The sequence below is a fragment of the Zootoca vivipara genome, chromosome 8, assembly GCF_965207765.1.
Source record: "Zootoca vivipara chromosome 8, rZooViv2.hap1.1, whole genome shotgun sequence".
Taxonomy (NCBI): domain Eukaryota; kingdom Metazoa; phylum Chordata; class Lepidosauria; order Squamata; family Lacertidae; genus Zootoca; species Zootoca vivipara.
This window is the reverse complement of record NC_142591.1, coordinates 84,030,075-84,051,067: the sequence shown is the minus strand read 5'-3', so window position 1 is coordinate 84,051,067 and position 20,993 is coordinate 84,030,075. Positions and strand designations below refer to the sequence as shown.

The 20,993-nt window shown below is 46.8% G+C and overlaps 1 protein-coding gene across 1 annotated transcript in view; it reads right to left on the bottom strand.

Moving 5' to 3' along the window:
* Positions 1-20,993, bottom strand: part of LOC148684925 (adhesion G protein-coupled receptor B1-like) — a 93,913-nt gene that overhangs the window by 9,200 nt on the left and 63,720 nt on the right. Inside the window, exons 3-6 of the mRNA XM_088676420.1 lie at positions 9,882-9,989; positions 8,200-8,364; positions 6,349-6,513; positions 95-259 (exon numbers count right to left, since the gene is read on the bottom strand). Coding sequence (XP_088532546.1) covers positions 95-259; positions 6,349-6,513; positions 8,200-8,364; positions 9,882-9,989 — 603 coding nt within the window. The remainder of the gene's footprint in view (positions 1-94; positions 260-6,348; positions 6,514-8,199; positions 8,365-9,881; positions 9,990-20,993) is intronic.

Below are 20,993 nucleotides of genomic sequence, written 5' to 3'. Positions count from 1 at the left end.
TACTGCTGCACCGCTAGAAAGGTCGTTTTGCAGGTCAGCCATGCACTGGTTGAATCCCAAAGGGGCAGAGGGTGACCCACACACTACCACTGACCTGGGCACTGCCTTAGGAAGCAGTCTCGGCTCTCCACCCAGTGCCCTTGGCATTCGGCTCCCCCGTACGACGGCCCATTGCACTCTCTCGTCCGCTGCTGGGTGCCGTTGGAGCAGCTGGTGGAACAGGAGGTCCAGCTCGACCATTCATTCCAGTTGCCGTCCACTGAGTGACCCAAAGAAGGAAAGAAGGGAAGGCAGAATGTGAAAACCGCTTTTGCACAGAGATATAGCTTTATTAAAAAATAGTTGTGTGTCTTTGTTTCTCAATTTGATCCTTTTACATGGCTATGTATGCATTGTGGTATTTTACGTGTTTTCATTTACAGTTATTTTTATTGATCATAGTTTAGTAATCATTCACTGCAATTGTTAGGAGTGAAGGCTGTCTAATTATTATTTGCTGAGAGTTAATTTTTCTTTTCTTTTATATATTTTATATCATTAGTTCTTCAGTTTCCCAATCAATTCTCTCTTTTAAGAAAAATTATTTATGCTTTTCGGGTTTATACATTTCAATAATTTTACAATCATCTTAACATTTCAAAACTTGACTTCCTGTGGTTCCTTAAAGTTATTTATTATATTTTCTGCACATTCCAGATTAACTTAATTTACTCATTTATTCATCTACTTTAAATATATACTGTTATATAAACTGCAGGTTATTACAACAATCCAGTTTTGAGAGTTAATTTTATCGTGTGCTATTATTAAAGGTAAAGGGGCCCCTGACCATCAGGTCCAGTCATGTCCGACTCTGGGGTTGCGGCGCTCATCTCGCTCTATAGGCCGAGGGAGCCGGCGTTTGTCCACAGACAGCTTCCGGGTCATGTGGCCAGCATGACAAAGCTGCTTCTGGCGAATCAGAGCAGTGCACGGAAACACCGTTTACCTTCCCGCCAGAGTGGTCCCTATTTATCTACTTGCACTTTGATGTGCTTTCGAACTGCTAGGTGGGCAGGAGCTGGGACCGAGCAACGGGAGCTCACCCTGTCGCGGGGATTCGAACCGCTGACCTTCTGATCAGCAAGCCCTAGACTCTGTGGTTTAACCCACAGCGCCACCTGGGTCCTGTGCTATTATTACTTTGTTTGATATAAGTCGTTCCATTGTAAAGTTCTGTTTCATTACATTTTTTTTTGTATTGAATCAGATTATTATAAGGTGAATGTTCCTTGTTGTATATTTTGTTGCTGTAATATTTTGTTGTTTCTATGGTCAATGTCAATGACTCATCTAGTCCAGCATCCCATTCTCACAGCAGCCAACCAAATGTCTATGGGGAACCCACAAGCAGGATCAGAGCACAAGAGCCCTCTCCCCTCCTGTGGTTTTCAGCAGCTGGTTTTCAGAAGCATTGCTGCCTCGGCCTCAATGGCTAGTAGCCATCCATAGCCCTCTCCCTCCATGAATTTGTGAAATCCTCTTTTAAAACCACCCAAACTGGTGCCCGTCACTGGGCTGGACTTAGGTCTGATGGGGCCCTCAGCTCCTGAAGGTAATGGGGCCCTTTATAGGTCCAGCTGCCCTTTGTCCACAGCAAATTGTCACTGTTTTTTGTGTTGAATATATGCTGTATGGTCATTTATGGACCTAATAGGTATCTAAAGCCATTTGCACATATCAAAGGAATTGTTGAACTGAAATACATTCCATGCAGAATGTAGGCACCCTATATATAGAAATGAGCAAACCAGTGATGTTTTAGGGAGCAGGCTAGCAGGGGGCCCATGACGTCCATCACAGGAGCCTACACAACACAAAACACTGTTGCTGTAGTTACCGGTAGGTTTTATTTTATTTGTTTTTCATCTTATATATATTTTTTTTTCTTGTCCTTCCTTTTTTTTTTGTATCAAATCTTTATTCAATTTTTTAAAACCATACATAACAAAAAATGGACAAAGGACAAAAGATAATAAGAATAATCAAATTATATATATATATATATATACAAAGTAAATTTATAAAAAACAAGGAAGTGATTTTTATTTTTATTTTCTTTTTTTCTCTATTCTGTTTTGTTGTAGCTTTGTATATGTTTTTTTCTTGTTTTTCTTGTTTTTTTCATCTTATATTTTTGAAATGTATTGTACATCCAGTTTTTTCCCCTTTAATTTTTTGGGGCCCCTCTAAATAGTGGGGCCCTAAGCTATAGCTTGTTTAGCTTATACATAAATTCGGCACTGGCCATAACTCCCTCCTGTGGCAGTGAGTTCCACAGTTTAACTACGCGCTGCCCAAAGACGTGCTAGTTGTGCAGGATGAATGAGCTTTCTTCAATAGATGTCTTTCAGAAATTGCTGAACTCACAGCTCCCATCATCTCTGACCACATGCCATCCTGACTGGAGCTGATGTGAAGTGTAGTCCAACCACAGAGTCCCAAGTTGGGATCAGGAGGGCGACAGATAAGGCAAGCTTGATGCAGACAAGAGAGGGGGGAAGCCTGTTCACAGGGAAGCAGTTTACTGAATCCTCAGGGCTGGTGTGCATGTTTGTGTGTTTAACTGTCAAAACTGCTTCCATTTTGACAAGGCGGTTTTCTCCCTGACATTTCAGCACCATCTACTTCTGTAATCTGCAGATAAGTCATCGGTGATTGGCATTGCCAGGGCTAAAATAATAATACCGTCAGGTTCTCATTGGGTGGTCGGAATATGGAAAACCAAGACATGTCTATTTTAAGCACCAAGGTTCTCACCTTTAAGGCTCCCCGCGTGCCCCAGTGCAAACTTGGGAACCCGCTAGATGGATATCACTCCAAATAAGCCAGCCAACTCAAGCCTAACTCAGAACACACAATTACTTGCATCACTTAATTAACACGAATAGGCGAAGGAGTTCTCCAGTCTGAAATATCAGCCGTAATTTATCATTCAGCTGGAAAAAAGCCCCCTTATGCCAAGTGCAGGTTAGGAATGAAATATGAATACTTTTATTAGAGAGATATATCTTGAAATATTTCCTGACATGACAGGCCCACTCTAATTATTTCTGGAAGGCTTCAGGCTCATTAGCAGAGGGCTCGTTATCTCTCTAGCAGGAGGAAGTCCGAGTGTCAATTCCTAACAAATTGTAAGGCTGGAAGGATCCAGGAGGTCATCCAGACAACCCAAAGAAGGATTTTCTAGGCATGCAACCCCTGCAGATCCGTCCAGAAAACCCAACTCAAGGAAGTGAGTCAAGCCAGAAATGCAGAAAAGATGCCTAAAGTTGCTAGCAGGGCAGTTCTGTTTTTTCCCTTCCCATTATGGCCAATCAGATGCTTCCAGAGGTCCCCAGGTAGGGCAAGAAGTCATAAATATATTTTTTTTTCAGGAGCTGACATCAATGACATATTAAAAGCATGAAAAGAGCCTGGTGGATCAGGCCAATGGCCCATCTAGTCCAGCATCCTGTTCTCACAGTGACCAACCAGATTTCCCAGGGGAACCCACCATGCAGGATTCAAGCAAGAACAGAGCTTGGAGGAGGGGGAGAGATTTTCTCAACATCTACTTAAAAAATAACTAAATCAGCTCTCATATCCTAATCTCTCTCTTTGTCAGGCTCTCCAATCACTCAATCACATTCTATCATAGAATTGTAGGGTTGGAAGGGACCGCGAGAGTTCTCTGATCCAACCCCCTGCAATGCAGGAATCTTTTGCCCAAGATGGAGTTCAAATCCATAACCCTAAGATTAAGAGTCTCATGCTCTACTGACTGAGCTATCCCATCACTTAGCTCAGTTTCCCATGGGGCCAGCTCAGTTTTCCATAGTTCCCATCGGGTTAAACGGGAAGAACGAAAACAGGCTCTGGGACACTTGCCCCAGGCATTGATGTTGGTCACTAGGGCTGAGGAAGAGCTTCAACGCCCCCTAAGTTCACTTGTTTTGACGGTGAAAATGGCTAACAGTCATTTCAACGAAAGGGGAAACAAATGTTGCAGAGACAGCAGAAGGTGCTCACCCTAAGCGACTTAGCCATGTCAGCCATGAGCCCTAGGAGGATGAAATGTGTTTGTAGATCCCCACAAATTATGAAGCTCTCCTCCATCCTGTGAGCCAGTATCTCTCCACTTATTGGATATCAAAGGGGGAAGGGAGTGATAAAATAGTGGGGGAAGAAACCCAAGCACCCGATCATTTGTCCAAGTGCTTCCTTCTGAAAGCCCAGCACTTCATTTCCCCGAGTCTCACTGCACCAAATCAAACAGCAATCAGCCAGCCGCGATCTGAGCAGAGCTTCTGCTGCAATTAGACCCTTTATCCCCTCTGACTTCCCATTCCTTTCCCGGCTCTCCTCCAGCGAGTGCCTTGTTCTCCAAGAGTCCCTGCCGCACGCCGAACAACTGCATTGTGCTTGCAACGGTGAGTTGTCATTGTTTGCCGTTACAAATCCCAGGAACAATAACCGATGCAGCCGGCGAGGCTCTAAAGCACTGAATTGCTCTCATTGTCCCTTTTTCTGACTGCCTCCCCGATTTGGTGCCCGTTTGGCATTTGATTACCATTGGGCTCACCAGTAGACATTAATCAGACTGGATGGGATTGCAGTGAGGTGCGTCCCTTTAGATTGCTCTTTCATTTGCTGCAGTGGTTTAAGATAATTCACCCACACAGACACACCACCCATGGCTGCCTCGATTTTTTTTTAAAAAAAGAGACTGTATCTGTCTGGGAAGTCTATTTGGAGAGCCAATGTAGCACAGTGGTTAGAGTGTTGGACCAGGACTTGGGAGGCCAGGGTTCGAATCCCCGCTCGGCCATGAAGCTCACTTGGGCCAGTCATGGTCTTCTCTCAGCCTAACCTACATTTCAGGGTTGTTGTTGGGGATTAAAAGAACCGTGTATGCCACCTTGAATTCCTTGGAGAAACAGGTGGAGTATAAATGGAATAAAATAAAATAAAGTCCCCAATGCAGATGCAGCAATATTGATGTGAGGACGTAATCCAAGTGGGAACCTTGGGAGATTAAAGAGATTGGCAGATAGATCTAGTCATCTATCTACGTGTGAGAGAGGCATCCTGCTTCTGAGTACCAGTTTCTGGAAGCAGCCAGAGGGGAGGGGAAAGTGCTCTTGCACTCAGTTCCTGCTTGAAAGCTTCACGTGGGCACCTTGTTGGCCATGGTGAGAACAGTTCCACTGGCCTGATCTAGCAGGTTTTTGCTGTGCTCTTGTAGATAATGCAGTTCAACAGCATCTCCCTCCTTTATTTTCAGTTGCAATGCACTGTTTCGCCCCCCCCCCCAATGACCCTTATAGCTGTGTTGCATCATATTGGCTAGTGACCTTGGATCCAATACGTTGGGTTGGTTTCCCCTTCCCATGAATTGTGTAACTTTGCAAACCCTCCAACATTTCTCCGATGAAAAGAGGGATGTCCCATTTTACTATTTATACCCCGCACATCTTTCCGGGTTGCCCTAGCCACTCTGGGCAGCTTCCAACATATATAAAAACACAATGAGACATGAAACATAAAAAAAGATTGCCATATAAAGGATTGCCTTCAGACGGCTCGAGGACTGAACAACTGCGTACCCTCCACCATTTCTCCAATGAAAATAGGGACATCCTAAGGAAAAGTGGGACATTATGGGATCAAATCAGAAACTGGGATGGGTATAAGCAACCTTGCATGCCTCCAGCCAGAAAAGGGCAGGGTTGAGACCAAAAGAAAGTTGGAGGCAAATACACTTTGTGGTTTCTCACTAAATCCCGAGCTCCACCCTTTCCTCTCGCTCTCGCCTCTTCCCTGCATGAGGCAGCCATGAAACAAGCTTCCACAATGTATACTTAGAGTCCAAAGCCAACCTTGTAAATATGAAGAAACTATAAAAAAACGCTTATTTTATCTTTGCAATTTTGAAATTTCTGTGCATGGTGTGTGTAGGGAAGGGAGGAAGGTAGACACTAATGGAGTGAAAATTGTGTCAAACTGAATTTGCATTTGTGCAAAATTTGGAAGTGGGATTTATAATCCTTAATCCACCCTCTCTCTGTTTGGTGCCTTCCAGATGTTGCTGGTTGAGGTTGATGGGAGTTGCAATCCAAACATCTGGAAGGCCCCCATCTGCAAAAAGCCTGCTGCAATGCATGGGTTCCTCTCACCTAGAAAACAAGGGGAGGGAGTTTGTAACTCTCAAATATAGGGAGAAATTATGGTACGGAGCTTCCCAGTTTCCTAATTCATCGGTGCCCCTTTGAGCCAAAAACGTTGCCCACTGAAGAGCAAGTGGGGAAAGTTTCTTTGCCAACTTACCGGGGCAAAGTGCGATGTTGCAGAACTTGGTTTGCTTTTCGGGTCCTTCGCAAGGGTTGCCACCAAACTGAGGAGGTTTGCAGGTCCGTGTGCGATCCCTGTACCCTCGGCCACAGGTCGATGAACACAGGCTCCACGGAGACCACTCGTCCCATGTCCCATGGACTGAAATGAAAGCAGAGGAGGTCAACCAAGGAGCTGTCAGGTTGGTTATTGCTCCTCTCTTACGCACAAGCAACCTTGCATGCCTCTAGTCAGCAGAGGGAAGTGTTGAGACTAGAAGAGAGGGGGAAATGTACTTTGCGGTCTCCTGCCAAACTCCCACGCTCCACCCCATCTCTCTCCTGCATGAAGCAACCATGAGAAACTAGCTCCCATCATGTAGACTTAGAATCCAAAGTAAAATAAAAAAATTCCTTCAGTAGCACCTTAAAGACCAACTAAGTTTTTATATTGGTATGAGCTTTCGTGTGCATGCACACTTCTTCAGATACCAATCCAAAGGCATCCTTGTAAACATGAAGAAATTGTGAGTAAATAACCTCTCTCTTTTTCCCACCAACGGGACCTCTCTGTGTTTTATTTACTCTTTCAAGTAATGCTAGTGATGTGTGAGTGAGACAGAGGAGGTTTCAGTGAGGTTTATTCCTGGGGCATAGTACCCATCTTCCCTTTAGTCCCCCAAAGTAAATAATAATAAAAATATAATCAGGTCATTTTTTTATGGGAACCTACACAGACAGAATGAATCCTTCCAACACCCTGAACCCCAATAATAACCTTGCTTGCTTGTTGATTTATTAAAAAGAAACTGCTCAAGTTGGCAGCATTCTTGCAGCCTAAATTTGTGAATGTCTTGCACAGGCCCGTCTTAGCCATAGAGGCTAGTGGCGCGGTGAACCACGGCGCCGGGCGCTGGAGGGTACCAAGTGAGCGCGGGGTTCTGGCAGTCTGGCCAGGACTGCGCTCCACGAGCTGAGAGGCTGCGCCGCGCCTCACCTCCTTCTCCTTTCCCCCGTGCTGGGCTCCGCTCAGTCGAGCTTCACCACCAGCGCTCGCACAGTGCCCAAGCGGCTCTTGCTGGTCCCGCGGTGCATGCGCTGGTTGTGAAGCTCGACTGAGCGGAACCCAGTGCTGGGCAAAGGAGAAGGAGGCACAGCGCTGAGTCCTCGGAGAAGGAGGGAGACGCGGTGCAGGCTCTCTCAGCCCGTGGAGCGCAGGGCAGAGGCAGGCGCACGGAGCGCTCTGGCTGGGGCTCCTGCAGGGCGCAACCAGCCACTAAGCCCTATGGCTCCTCTTCCTCCACCACCGCCATCTCCTCTCCCTTGGCTGCAGGAATCGCCTCAGCCGCTGCCCGCCAAGCCGCTGTCGTCAGGCAGCGGAGGAGGAGGAAGCGGCGCCCCGGAGCCTCACAAGTGAGCGCAGGCGGTCTGGCCAGGACTCCGCGCTCGGAAGCTAGCCCCCAATCTGGATATCACTTCCATTAAAAAGAAAATGAAAAGGGGGGGAGGCAGAGGGAGCGTCCGCAGGAGCCCCAGCCAGAGAGACGAGAGAGAGAGAGCATGGGTTAAATGTCAGATTGATGGAGGTAGCTGAATACAAACCCTTTTCCTTAGCCTGTAGGCTTTAGCACCCGGTGTAACTCAATAAAGTATGCATACTAATTGCATAAATTTGCTTAGGGAGCGTAATCAAATCAGGTTGCAGAATTCCACTTCCTTTGTTGCAGAAGTCATGTGACCTTTGAGCGGAGCCTTTTAGCATGCAGATGGGTAGATACAGTGCCCACCTCCCTGTGGCTGGGGAGGTAGTGGCAGGAAGAATTGTATGTACAGTGTGGAAGGTCATCACCTGGACAGACGGCGGAGTTGTTGCACTGCCGCTGCTCCCGGAGGGGCCCACTGCATTGGGTGCTGTAGGAATACGACACACAGAACCTCGTCCTAGTCTGCCAGCCCTCCCCGCAGGTGGTCGAACACACGCTCCATGGGGACCACTCCTCAGCAGCTGGATCACCTGTCGGGGTGCAGAACATGTGAACATCTGGGTGTTATTCTATGTATGGCTAGGCTAGTGAATCTCCAAGTGTGGAGACTCCAGAGGAATCGCCGGAGGTGGGACTGACCATACCTGCCAAGTTCCTGCCTGAAAAATAAGGGATCGGACTGGAAGTAGCGCTGCCACCATTTTGGAACTGGGCGGAGCATGCTCAGAAGCGACTTTTGATGCTGCTCCGCCCTGTTCCAAAATGGCCGCCACACCAGAAGTCGCGCTGCAGCCATTTTGGAACTGGGCAGAGCAGCATCAAAAGTCGCTTCTGAGCATGCTCCGCCCAGTTCCAAAATGGCTGCCGCACCAGAATAAACCAGGAAAAAACAAAAAAAATCCGTTTTTTTGGCTGGGAACAGCTGGAAAAACGGGGGTTTCCCGGGGAATACGGGAGACTTGGCAGCTATGGGACTGACATTTCTGATGCTGCCTAGTGAAGATGCTGCTCCTGGTTATTGTCTAAGGGTGTCTGGAGAGCACCACATTGGATACCCCTACTGTAAGGCTTTTGCTTTGCTACTGAGCTGAGGCCCCTTCTGTGATGCTGTTGGCGGACAGAAGTATTGACTGCAGGGATTGAAAACCCGCTTTGCCTTTTCAGTGACTGGTTTGTGCATTTTCGCAGGCCCCTCCGTCCTTGAATTGCACATTCAAATGAGGTTGCTCTCGACTCCTCCAAGTCAGAATTAATTCCATCTCCTATAGTCAAAATTATGCACCATTTAAACATCAAATACCCAAGGATTAGCAGAAGTGGTGTTAGCCTCCAGAAAAAAAATTAGAGCTGGAATGTATTAAATTGTTAGGGCTGTGATCCAATGACTGCATAGATTAGTTTACTAAATTCTGCATATGTCTCATTTCAGGATGCACGATCCACACAGGGAATCTGTGCCGGCTGCGCATGCCCTGTCACATCAAAGCACTTTTAAATTCCATCGGTTTTAATGGGAAAGTTTAACATGTGCAAATCTGTGCTCTGTTGAAACTGATTGGATTTAAAACATGCTTAACTCTGGCTGGGTCATACGGGAATTGTGTGAAGCTGTTGTGTATCGATTTCCTTTCTCAGATACCTTATACCAGGGGTTGGCAAGGTTAATCTGTGGGCAGGACTGGCGCAGCACGATGTCGGAAATTGCGTCTGCACATGTCCAGATGCCAGAAATCGCTTCTGCACATGTCCAGACGCCGGAAATCGCACCTGCACAGAAGCGATTTTTGGTGTCTGGACATGCGCAGACACAATTTCCGGCACGGCTCGGCGAGCCCCCCATGCCGTACTGCGCTGGTTTAGCACAGCACATGGTGGACTTGTCAAGCGGACGGCTCAGTTTAGGGCCGGCTCATGGGGCGGTAAAATGGTCTTCATGGGCCACATCCGGCCCATGGGCCTCATGTTGCCGACCCCTGCCTTATAAATTAGTAAGCATAACCGAGTAAATGACTTCCTCCTCCCCCTTTCAGCTGTGTTAATGACTTACCTATTTGAGGCGCAGGATACCCATACTGCTGCACGTCGTCAACATCATCTCTCTTCCGGTTATCTGTGGACCTCAGTGACTGGCTTCGGGAATTGTAATGTCCATTGGCTAGGATTAAAAAGGAGGTCCAATGTAAATCAACCATCCACCGATTTTGCAAAGCCTGGCAGAGCCAGTGTACAGTAAAACCTTGGACTAGTCACACTTCTTTGAAGTCTTTGAAGTCTCTCTCACCTCGCAGAGTGTTTGTTTTGGGGGAGGAAGGGAAAGGAGAATGTTAGCCGCTTTGAGACTCCTCAAAGTGATAAAGTGGGATATCAAATCCAAACTCTTCTTCTTCTCCTTCCCCCCCCCCAATGAAATTTCATTTCAAATGCAAAGCAAAGCACATGTCGAAACATTTGGTAATCAAAGCACCTGTTGTGGTGGTACTTAAGAGTCATACTGACCATTTCCCTGTAGAAACACCAAACAACAAAGCCCCTGTTGAACTTCTGCCTTGCGGCTATTAAAAACATAGGAGTATTTTTAGAAGATGTAGCATCATCAATGCTTTTTAACCCCCAGCAGCCTCTTCCTCGTTCCCACAGCATTCTGAGCATAAAGGTATGGTTTAGCTTAGAAGGCATGGGCATCAGTAATTATTATTAGGTTATGTAGTTACTCATCTCCTTGACACCTGATGGGAGGGCGTGCCAAGAGGCCCTCTGCCTGGTTTCCTGTAACCTCACTTCTTGCAGTAAGGGAACCTCCAGAAGGCCCTCGGAGCTGGACCTCAGTGTCTGGGCTGAACGATGGGGGCTCTACTCTGTCCTGCCTCCAAGGTCGGAGACAACAATACCTCTGAGTACCAATTGCTGGAAACCGCAGAGGAGAAAAGGCTCTTGCATTTGAATCCTGCTTGCTAGTTTCCCACAAGTTGGCCAATTTGAGAACAGGATGTTGGACTAGGTTATTATTATTCCTATGGAATGCACTCCCATCAGATGTCAAAGAGATAAATAATTATACAACCTTCCGTAGACATCTGAAGGCAGCCCTGTATTGATATTCTGCTTTGTTGTTGTTGTTGTTGTTGTTGTTGTTGTTGTTGTTGTTGTTGTTGTTGTTGTTGCTGTGTTTTTGCATATTGTGTTGGAAGCTGCCCAGAGGGCTGGGGCAACCTAATCAGATGGGCAGAGTAATAACAACAACAACAACAACAATTTATTATTATTATTTGAATCAATGATCTAGCAGTTTCTTCTTGTGTTCTTACATTAACAAAGCTGCATAGCTGTGGCTGCTTTAAGGAAAATTCCCAATCCATCAATATGCATAGTGCATTTCTTCTCTTTAGGAACAGCAGCAGTGAGCACAGTCCTGCTATTAGAGACCAAGGCTAATCATGTGTGTCTGTAAGTATAACACACATGCTCAGTAATATTTGGGTGGCTGATGGTTTTTAAAGAGACAAGTGGAAAGACGAAGACAACAAGTTTAATTTCAGCACGGCTTTTGACAAAGTAGTCCCCGATACCCTTGCAGAGAAGCTGGTAAAATGTGGGCTGGGCGAGGTAACTTTTAGGTTAAGGAAGCTTTTTGAAATTTGATAATGTCAATATATATATATATATATTCTCTTTTTGTTAACAGAACCTCTGTGGTTTCCAGCACGGTTCCTGCTGGTGGCAAGGAAGAAGACAAATTCTCTGGCAGGATCCAGCAAGTTTGTTCAGCGGGAGATAATCCCATCGGCCTTTCTCCAGCTCAGCACCCAGGTTCCACCTGATGAACCTCTCCTAATGACTGATCTCGCTTGCTAATGAGTTGTGTGATTGCTTTCTGCTCCCCTGCTGGCATGCCTGGTCTCAGCTGCTGTGCCTGTTGCTAATTAAAGCTGATGGGGCAAAAGGCCTGAATTTTAAGAAGGTCTCTTTCTTGGAAGAACAAAAACACAAAAGCCCCCATTGAGGCCACCTGACAACCTGCTCCAAAATCAGAGTCTATTCCCCACCATCTGGTCTTGAGTTGAACTGGGAGCCTTCGAGGGTCTATGGGTCACCAGAAGTTCCACAACAGCAAAGGTACTTCTAGCCTTAGGTTTCACATTAAATGAAGAGGAGGTTCTGGGCCTTCAGTGGCTCTATAAGAGCAGGGTGGACATGTGCCCTCCTTTACAGAGGACAGTCCTCTGTCCAGGGCAGTCTGGAGCAGGTCGGGCGCCCTGGCACTGAGATCGCTCTGGCGCCCCCGTCCTTGCAGCGCCCTGCCCGGTTTCCGCGTGGCTTGCGCCGTGCCACCGGGACCTTACCTAGAGCCGGCCCTGCTTCTGTCTGAAAGATCTTGGGCAGCCAACTCTGTGGAACTGTGGAACTCACCCCTGCAGGAGTCAGTAATGACCAGCAACTTGGGTGGTTCTGAAAGTACCGTAAATTGTTCAAATTCATGGGCAAAGGCACTGTTGTCTCTGAAATTATGGCAGGGGAAATACTCAGAAATGTCTTTCTTATAGAATCCTACAGTTAGGAGGATCATCTAGTCCAACCCCCCCTGCAATGCAGGAATATGTAGCTGCTCCTTACAGGGATTGAACCTGCAACCTTGGCATTGACAGCAACATGCTCTAGCCATGATGTCTGTGCTCTGCCACCATAGTCAAAGGTGGCAAAGCTTCTGAATGCCAGTTGCTTGAAACCACAGGAAGGGAGAGGGTTGTTGTCCTTGAGACCTCCTTGCAAATTTCCCAGGGGTATCTGGTTGGCCATTGTGAGAACAATGGCTTGATCAGGCATGCTCTTCTTCTTTTCTTGTGCTCTTAGGTGTAAATTGTGTGGTGTGTATCAAGAATTAAGCTCCTTTGGTCTGTCTAGAACAGGCATAGGCAACCTTGGCTCTCCAGATGTTTTGGAACTACAACTCCCATGTTCCCTGACCTCTGGCTCTGTTAGCTAGGGATCATGGGAGTTGTAGTTCCAAAACACCTGGAGACCCAAGGTTGCCTATGTCTGGTCTAGAACCTACAGCCAATTAGATTCACAGGGGTGACCCTGAGTTCTAATTTGGCATGGGCAAAACTGTCAATTTCAGTTTCTCATTTCTCCTTCTCCTTCTTTATTAAAATTTGTACAACCTATTTCACCTGAAGATCACAGGGTGGTTCCCAACATACAAATGCAAAGTGAGGACACAAAATGCATAATAATAACAAGAAACCCTTTCACACAAACACATTTAAAAGGCCCTGGGAGGTGAAGCAGCCAAAGGCCTGGTTAAAGAGAAACATTTTCATCTGGTGCCTAATTTTTTCACCCTGGGGAGAGCATTCCATGAACCAGGAGCCACTGCAGAAAAGGCCCTGTTCTCATGTTGCCACTTTTCGGGCGTCTCATGAAGGAGGCACATGGAGAAGGGCCTTGGATAAGTCAGAATCTTCCATTCTCCACATTTCAAAATCAGTTGCTTCGTCAAAATTCTCCACCAGGTTTTTCCTATCCTACACATATTGGTATGCACTTTTGTCCAACAGACGCATTTTCCGCAAGCTCTTTTCAATAATATACGCCTTTCATCATTCAATAATATATGCTCTTTACCATTTTTGTGGGAGATATTTGACTGACAAACTGCTTTGCAAAATTTGGGAAAGCGAGGCTTTTGGTGGATCGGTTGTGTTTCGCTTTGTTTTGGGAAGTGTGAATCAGGTAGATTCTCCTTTCAATGTGAACTGCACCAGATTTCTCCCCCCCCCCGTCCTAGTTCCATTATGATGAGAGTGGCAGGGGAAATAAAGTTCCCTCTATCTGCTTTCCCCACCCCATGCCTAGAAACATTCCATCCTGCCTCTCCTTAGCTGCCTTCCCTCTGAGCTAAATAATGCAAAGTGCTGTAGGCTTTCTTCGTGGGGACGGTGCTTCGCTCCGCCGATGACTGTCAGGTGCGTCAATGTGCCATGTCAGTGCCAAGGCTCATTATTCATGTCGCGCAACCTGTGGCAGAAGCCTGATCTGCCACAGCAATCCTTGTGGGTTTTTTTATTTTATTTTATGATGTAGATCTTGTAAAAGGTCATCTCTCAGCAAAGGAGTATTAAGGCATTACTGACTGACAGCAGGCTTATCCCACGCATAGCATGTCAAGGAACCTTTTACAAGCCCAGCTGTGATGCAGAATAACTATTCCGTCACCCTGAGCGCACGAGGGAGACGTTTCATGTTATCTCGCAAGGGGTGATATTTTGGGGCATTTGAGGGGTGGGTGGCAGCAGCAAGCCCATGATCAGGAACCCTTTGAATGTCAGGAAAAAAACATACGGATCCCAAAGTTGTTTCTGAAAGAAGCGTGTTGAGCAAGCCAACCCTTTGATGTGCATCAATTTGGACAGCTGCCTGCTGTGGTGGTGGAGGTGGAGAACCAAGCCTGCAGAACAAGGAGTGCGAAGAAGCCTCTGCCACACCTGATCTGCGTATACATTCTGAAACGTCAGGTGCTGCTGCTTGCCAGACGGCAGCGTGCACCCAATTCAGCTGGCTCCCTTGCTGCTATTGTTTTCAGAGAGTAAACAGGAGCTGCTGGTGATGTTCTCAGCCCACTCTGTGGCACCGTCTCATGAAACCCACAGGCGTTGGCACTTTGCGACGCCGTGCCAGGGAGCGTGTTGACACACTGTTGCTTCAGTTTGGATTTATTCATTAATTGACTGGGCAGGTGACGGTGATGGGAATTTACCCTGCTCAACCACCAATTCAAAGCAGCTTGAAATCATGGTGACACCATGGGAAGTAATAGTACCACTGTATTCTGCTCTAGTCAGACCTCACCTGGAGTACTGGGCACCACAGTTCAAGAAGGATACTGACAACCTGGAACGTGTCCAGAAGAGGGCAACCAAAATGGTCAAAGGTCTGGAAACGATGCCTTATGAGGAACGGCTTAGGGAACTGGGCATGTTTAGCCTGGAGAAGAGAAGGTTAAGGGGTGATATGATAGCCATGTTCAAATATATGAAAGGATGTCATATAGAGGAGGGAGAAAGATTGTTTTCTGCTGCTCCAGAGAAGCGGACACGGAGCAATGGATTCAAACTACAAGAAAGAAGATTCCACCTAAACATTAGGAAGAACTTCCTGACAGTAAGAGCTGTTCAGCAGTGGAATTTGCTACCAAGGAGTGTGGTGGAGTCTCCTTCTTTGGAGGTCTTTAAGCAGAGGCTTGACAGGCATATGTCAAGAATGCTTTGATGGTGTTTCCTGCTTGGCAGGGGGTTGGACTGGATGGCCCTTGCGGTCTCTTCCATCTCTATGATTTTATGTCTTCGCTCCTCAACCTATGAAGGTCTTCCCATCAGTTAAGCTCAACTCCAAGTTCCCTCTTTGGGGGTTAAGCATATGATCTGCCAGCCTCAGGCCCATCGGAGGCTCCAAATGACTGCAAGCACAGTATGTTTGGAAATAGGGCTGCAGGCACCTAGGGAGGGCATTGTGGACCAGCGAAAGGGTGGCCATCAGCCACGGAGCATGTTCCTATGACGCTCGGGGCATGGAGGGTGAATGGAGCCCACTGCCCCTGCTGCTGGAGCAATGCCAGCCCTGAGCCACTTCGCAAGGTTGGGATGATCCCAGCCTCACAAAGCGGCTCAGGGAGGGCGGTGTGAGAAGGATGTCAGGCGTTCTTCGATGCCATCCTCGCCCTCCAGAGGCAGGGATCAAAAAGGGACATGGCTGTTGGGTCCTTCTCATGTCACACTCCCCGAATTGCTTTGCAAGGTTGGGATGCAATCGGATCCCAGACTTGCACATGAATGGCACCCCCCCCCAAAAAAAAAGTGCCTGCCATGCTATTCCCCTGGTATTGCCACCAAAACATTGAAGCATGCTCACATTTGCTGTTATTTCTCTGGAAATCACTACCAAAGCTGCTTCTCCATTTGTTTCTTTGCTCTAAATGTCATCTGATTGATTGATTGATTGCATGCATCCGTAGCCCATCTTTTTCTCCAAGGAGCTCAAGGGGGCATGGTTTTTCCCCTCTTCTCATTTAATACCCACAACAACAACCCTGCAAGGAAGATTAGGCTGAGAGGCAGTGACCAGCTCATGGTCACCCAGTGAGCTCCGTGTCCAAGTAGGGATTTGAATCCTGGTCTCCTGGGTCTTAGTCCAAAACTCTAACCACTACTCCATACTGGCTCTCAGGTAGGATTTGCTTAGAGCAGGCATCCCCAAACTTCGGCCCTCCAGATGTTTTGGACTACAATTCCCATCTTCCCCAACCACAGGTCCTGTTAGCTAGGGATCATGGGAGTTGTAGGCCAAAACATCTGGGGGGCCGCAGTTTGCAGATGCCTGGCTTAGAGTGTCAACTTGGCTGTTTTGCAACCTGATTTTAGCGGACTGTTTGGTTCTGAGCTTGTCAGCCCATAATGTCCAACAGGTAGATTGCTTTCTACTGGTAGATCACTGGATGTCTGTGGTAGATCACTGGTAGATCACTGGTTCCCCTCAAAGAAGTTTAGCTCCCCTAAAAAAAAGCTCAACATATTTGCCCCGCACACCCCCAAAAAGGGGGTAGATCACTGCCAGTTTTTAACTCTGTGAGTAGATTGCAGTCTCTTGGGAGTTGGCCACCCCTGCTAGGGCATTGAGTGGCAGATGCTCTCCAGTGTTTCTGACAAAAAATATCCCCAGCTCTCCCTGGGATTCCCAGGGATCGAACCTGAGACCTTCTACATGCAAAGCAGGTGTCCTACCACTGAATATACCTGTCACGAGATGTACTGATCTTTCGGAGGGAGGCACATTGCTGGTCTGTATAGCTAGAGTCTGTATAGCTAGAGCACACGCCCTTCCTATTTTCTGAACTTTCTGTGTATTTTGGGGGTGAAACGTTTAATTATGACAAAAAGAAAAATACTGTTTTAGCATCACATACTGTGAGGAGGCTGTTTGGAAATGTATATTCTGAATTGAAGCAGGGGTGGGTGGAAACTGCTAGTTCTGCTGCATAACTATTTTAAAAAAGCACTTCACTGTTAATTTAGACTCCAGTGTGCAGTCTGAATTAATTAGAAATGTCTTCCGGAACACTGATTGTTTCGCCAACACATGAAAGCTTGAAGCAAGTGTCTGCCCAGTTTTCCAATCATAATTCTAATGCATTGAAAGCCCACCTTCTCTCCAAGAAGCTTAACAGGGCTTTCTCTCCCCCATTCTTTTTCTCACAACAACCCTGCGAGGTAGGTTATGCTAAGAGAGCAAGGTCTCCCAAGGAGCAGCAAGGATCAGTCCTGTCCAACCCTAAACAACTGTGCTGTGACAGTGACAGCTGGGGAGGTTGAGAGGCTCTGAATGTCAACTTTTGGACACCTGCTTGCTCCAAGGCTCTCTTGATCACCTGGTAACACAAGAGCATGGACAAGCCCTGGCCTAAAAGAGCATGCAACTGGTAGACTCTTATCCCCCTCCCCCTAATTTGGGCTTCGGTTTGCTGAAGAATTTATAGTTATTGGTGCACAACAGTAGGGAGGGAGAGGGGGGAGAAATCCAGTTCACTTTGCATTTTAATGTAAAGCTCACTAACTGGTGCTTACAGAAACATTACACAAACAAAAACACGGCTGTTATTAACCACCGTTCTGATGCATATATTAAGGGGGAAATGTTCATAAAATGCACAAATGAGTGAAAATACCATTACACAAATCATTATATTGGGGAAAATGTCCCTATCCAGAGAAAATTTGCTAAAATACTTGTCTTTTGAAAATTAAATCACAAACTAATGCAGAATTCTGGAGAACAGAATTTAAGACTGGAGAAATGAGAAACTGAAAATAATGGAAACTGACCAATTTCTCCATCACTTCATACCTGTGACATCACCAAGGTGTGTCAAGTCTCAGATAATAATAATAATAATAATAATAATAATAATAATAATAATATTAATAATTTATTTATACCCCGCCCATCTGGCCGGGTTCCCCCAGCCACTCTGGGCGGCTTCCAACAAAACATTAAAATACAGAAATCAAACATTAAAAGCTTCCCTAAACAGGGCTGCCTTGAGATGCCTTCTAAAGGTCTGGTAATTGTTGTTCTCTTTGACCTCTGGTGGGAGGGCATTCCACAGGGTGGGTGCCACTACCGAGAAGGCCCTCTGCCTGGTTCCCTGTAACTTGGCTTCTCGTAGCGAGGGAACTGCCAGAAGACCCTCGGCGCTGGACCTCAGTGTCTGGGCAGAACGATGGGGGTGGAGAGGCTCCTTCAGATGCTGACAAGCAGCTGTAGACCATAATCAGGTTTGCTTTAGACCACTGTCAGCTGGTGAAATGGCTCTGGCCCCTAACACCCAATCTGATGCTAAACTCCAGTAAATGCAGTAAACCCTTCATGGGAATACCTGTGATTCCTGCATCACAGGGGGTTAGACTAGATGGTTCTTTGGGCCCCTTCCAGCTCTATGGTTCTATAACTCTGTTAATATTCTACAAATTCTTTTTTGGGGTGGGTGGGTGGGTTGCTCTCAGAACGCAGATGAGAATTTGCCAGATTTTCTCCTTTCTTTCTACCAAACCATGCCTTCCATGTCCACTAAACAAATATACCTCTTCCCCGCCCCTCACATATTGGGCAGATGATGCTAGTTGCTGGCTGCTGAGATGTGTTTGGCCTGTGAAACCGCTACCTTGGTCCATGTCCAATAGATGGCAGAGGTCTCCGTGTCTGAATTAGCAAGGAAGGGATTGCTGGGTTCTTTGCCTCGAGCAAGCAATAAACAGAAATTACTACAAAGTCTGGATGCTGTCCTACAAACTGGCTTTTCTCCCCCTCCCCCCTCCAAAAAAAACCCCCAAACTGGCTGGACGGAAAGAAAAGACACCAGCTGGGGGAAAGGAAAATGGCTGTTGTTAAACCTGAAGTAATTCTGTTTTCAATCTGCAATAAACAGTAATTCTCACCAAGACCCTGGAGGCATGAGACTTTTGCCTATGAAGACACTTGGAAGCCTGCATTTATATGCAAAAGCTTACACCATCTATGAAATGCTGGTGCCCTTTATTGCTTTTCTTGGGTTAGAATCTGAGGCTGCGGAAGGTGCTGGCTGGTCTTTGTTTATTTCTTCCCTCCCTTGTGGATGCCACCAGCTAGTAACTTCCTTGGGGCAGAGACCTGACAGCATGACACATTGGCTTAAATTCTGGATGGGCACTGTGCCCAATACATGTTTGCAGCCTGGGGCAAATTACACCGTCGTATGCCAGTCCCTCAATCCCACACAGAGAGGGGGGCTGGAACAGGAGCCGAATCTCAGTTCAGCACTGCAGAAAGGACAGCAACCTCCCCTGCATCAGAAAACACTGGGCAGGAGAGGGCAATTGATGGCCCTAATGGCTGTGCTCTGCCTCATTTCTCATTTAATCCCTGCAACAACCCTGTGAGGTCAGCTAGGCCGAGAAGCAGTTGTTGGCTCAAGGTTCCCCAGTGAGCTGCACGGCTAAGTGGGGATTCAAACCCAGGTATCTCAGGTCCTAGACTGGCACTCTAACGCACTGCTCCACACTGACTCTCTGGAACAAGTATGCGCTTGTGAGAACAGCTTCTGCACTCTGCAAATGTGCTCACAGGCCTGAAAAGGCTGGCAACTTCTGACGTAATGTGCCCTATACGCATCCCAGCCTGGTCCGAATTGAGTGCAGATGTGGCCCTAGCCTTAAGCAACAGCTTTGGCCCAGACGCAAAATCCATGTTGCCACCTGCTACCCACCCATGACTCTTTCTGAGTTACTAGAATCATAGAATCATAGAGTTGGAAGAGACCACAAGGGCCATCCAGTCCAACCCCCTGCCAAGCAGGAAACACCATCAAAGCATTCTTGACATATGCCTGTCAAGCCTCTGCTTAAAGACCTCCAAAGAAGGAGACTCCACCACACTCCTTGGTAGCAAATTCCACTGCCGAACAGCTCTTACTGTCAGGAAGTTCTTCCTAATGTTTAGGTGGAATCTTCTTTCTTGAAGTTTGAATCCATTGCTCCGTGTCCGCTTCTCTGGAGCAGCAGAAAACAATCTTTCTCCCTCCTCCATATGACATCCTTTCATATATTTGAACATGGCTATCATATCACCCCTTAACCTTCTCTTCTCCAGGCTAAACATACCCAGCTCCCTAAGCCGTTTCTCATAAGGCATCGTTTCCAGGCCTTTGACCATAATGGTCGTAATGGGATGTCATGCACCTGTGAATGTGTTCCATTGAGATGAAAAAGTGGGACGAAATCAGTTGCTTGATGCGTCTTTGGCCTGATCCAACAGGGCTGTCCTTGTGACAAATGTTTAAGAGTCCAAACTGTGGAATTTTATAGTTTGCAGATTCGCGGCTCAATTTGGTGAGAGGGTTTTCTCAGCTGAGACATTCTGAGTTTGTGCACTTTATTGAATGTGATCTCCCCTTTGATTCTCCATTTCAGATCTACCACTTAAAACACACAGGCATCCCAGCTCCCCTTCCGCTCTGCAAAGGGGTCATGATTAGTAACTGAGCCTGGCATGATGTCACGTAGCTGACAGGTCTGGCAGGGATATTGGTTGACAGCCCACTTGGTCTTCTGACGTGAAAGCGGAGAGAGCGCTTTCATGAGCCTTTCAAACTCCACAGTCCCCTCTCGCAGGCAAAGCGCTTTGTTCCAGCCTCCCCTGCATGGAGCAGGTTCGCCCTCACATGCAGAAATGCCATTAAGGATTTTGTTCAATAACTGTTCAATGACTGCAGCAATGCTCAGATACCTCTTGCGCTGCATCCTCAAAAAGAGGGGAAAGTTTTCTGGAATTTAGCACTCGACTGAAGGCAGAATCTCTAGACGATTAATCAGATCATCTCTCGATCACATCTGCTTCACTTATTTTATAGATATGGCATTATTATTGCATTGGTACACCCCCCTTTTCCTAAAAGGAATTATTGCAATGCATTATACATAGGGCTGCCTCTGAAGACGGTTTGGAAACTTCAGCTGATGCAGAATTCAGCAGCCAGGTAGCTCATTACACTGGCAAGACGGTTTGACCATATTAGACCAATCCTGGTCTGACTGCACTGGCTACCAATTACTTTCCGGGCTCAATTCAAAGTGCT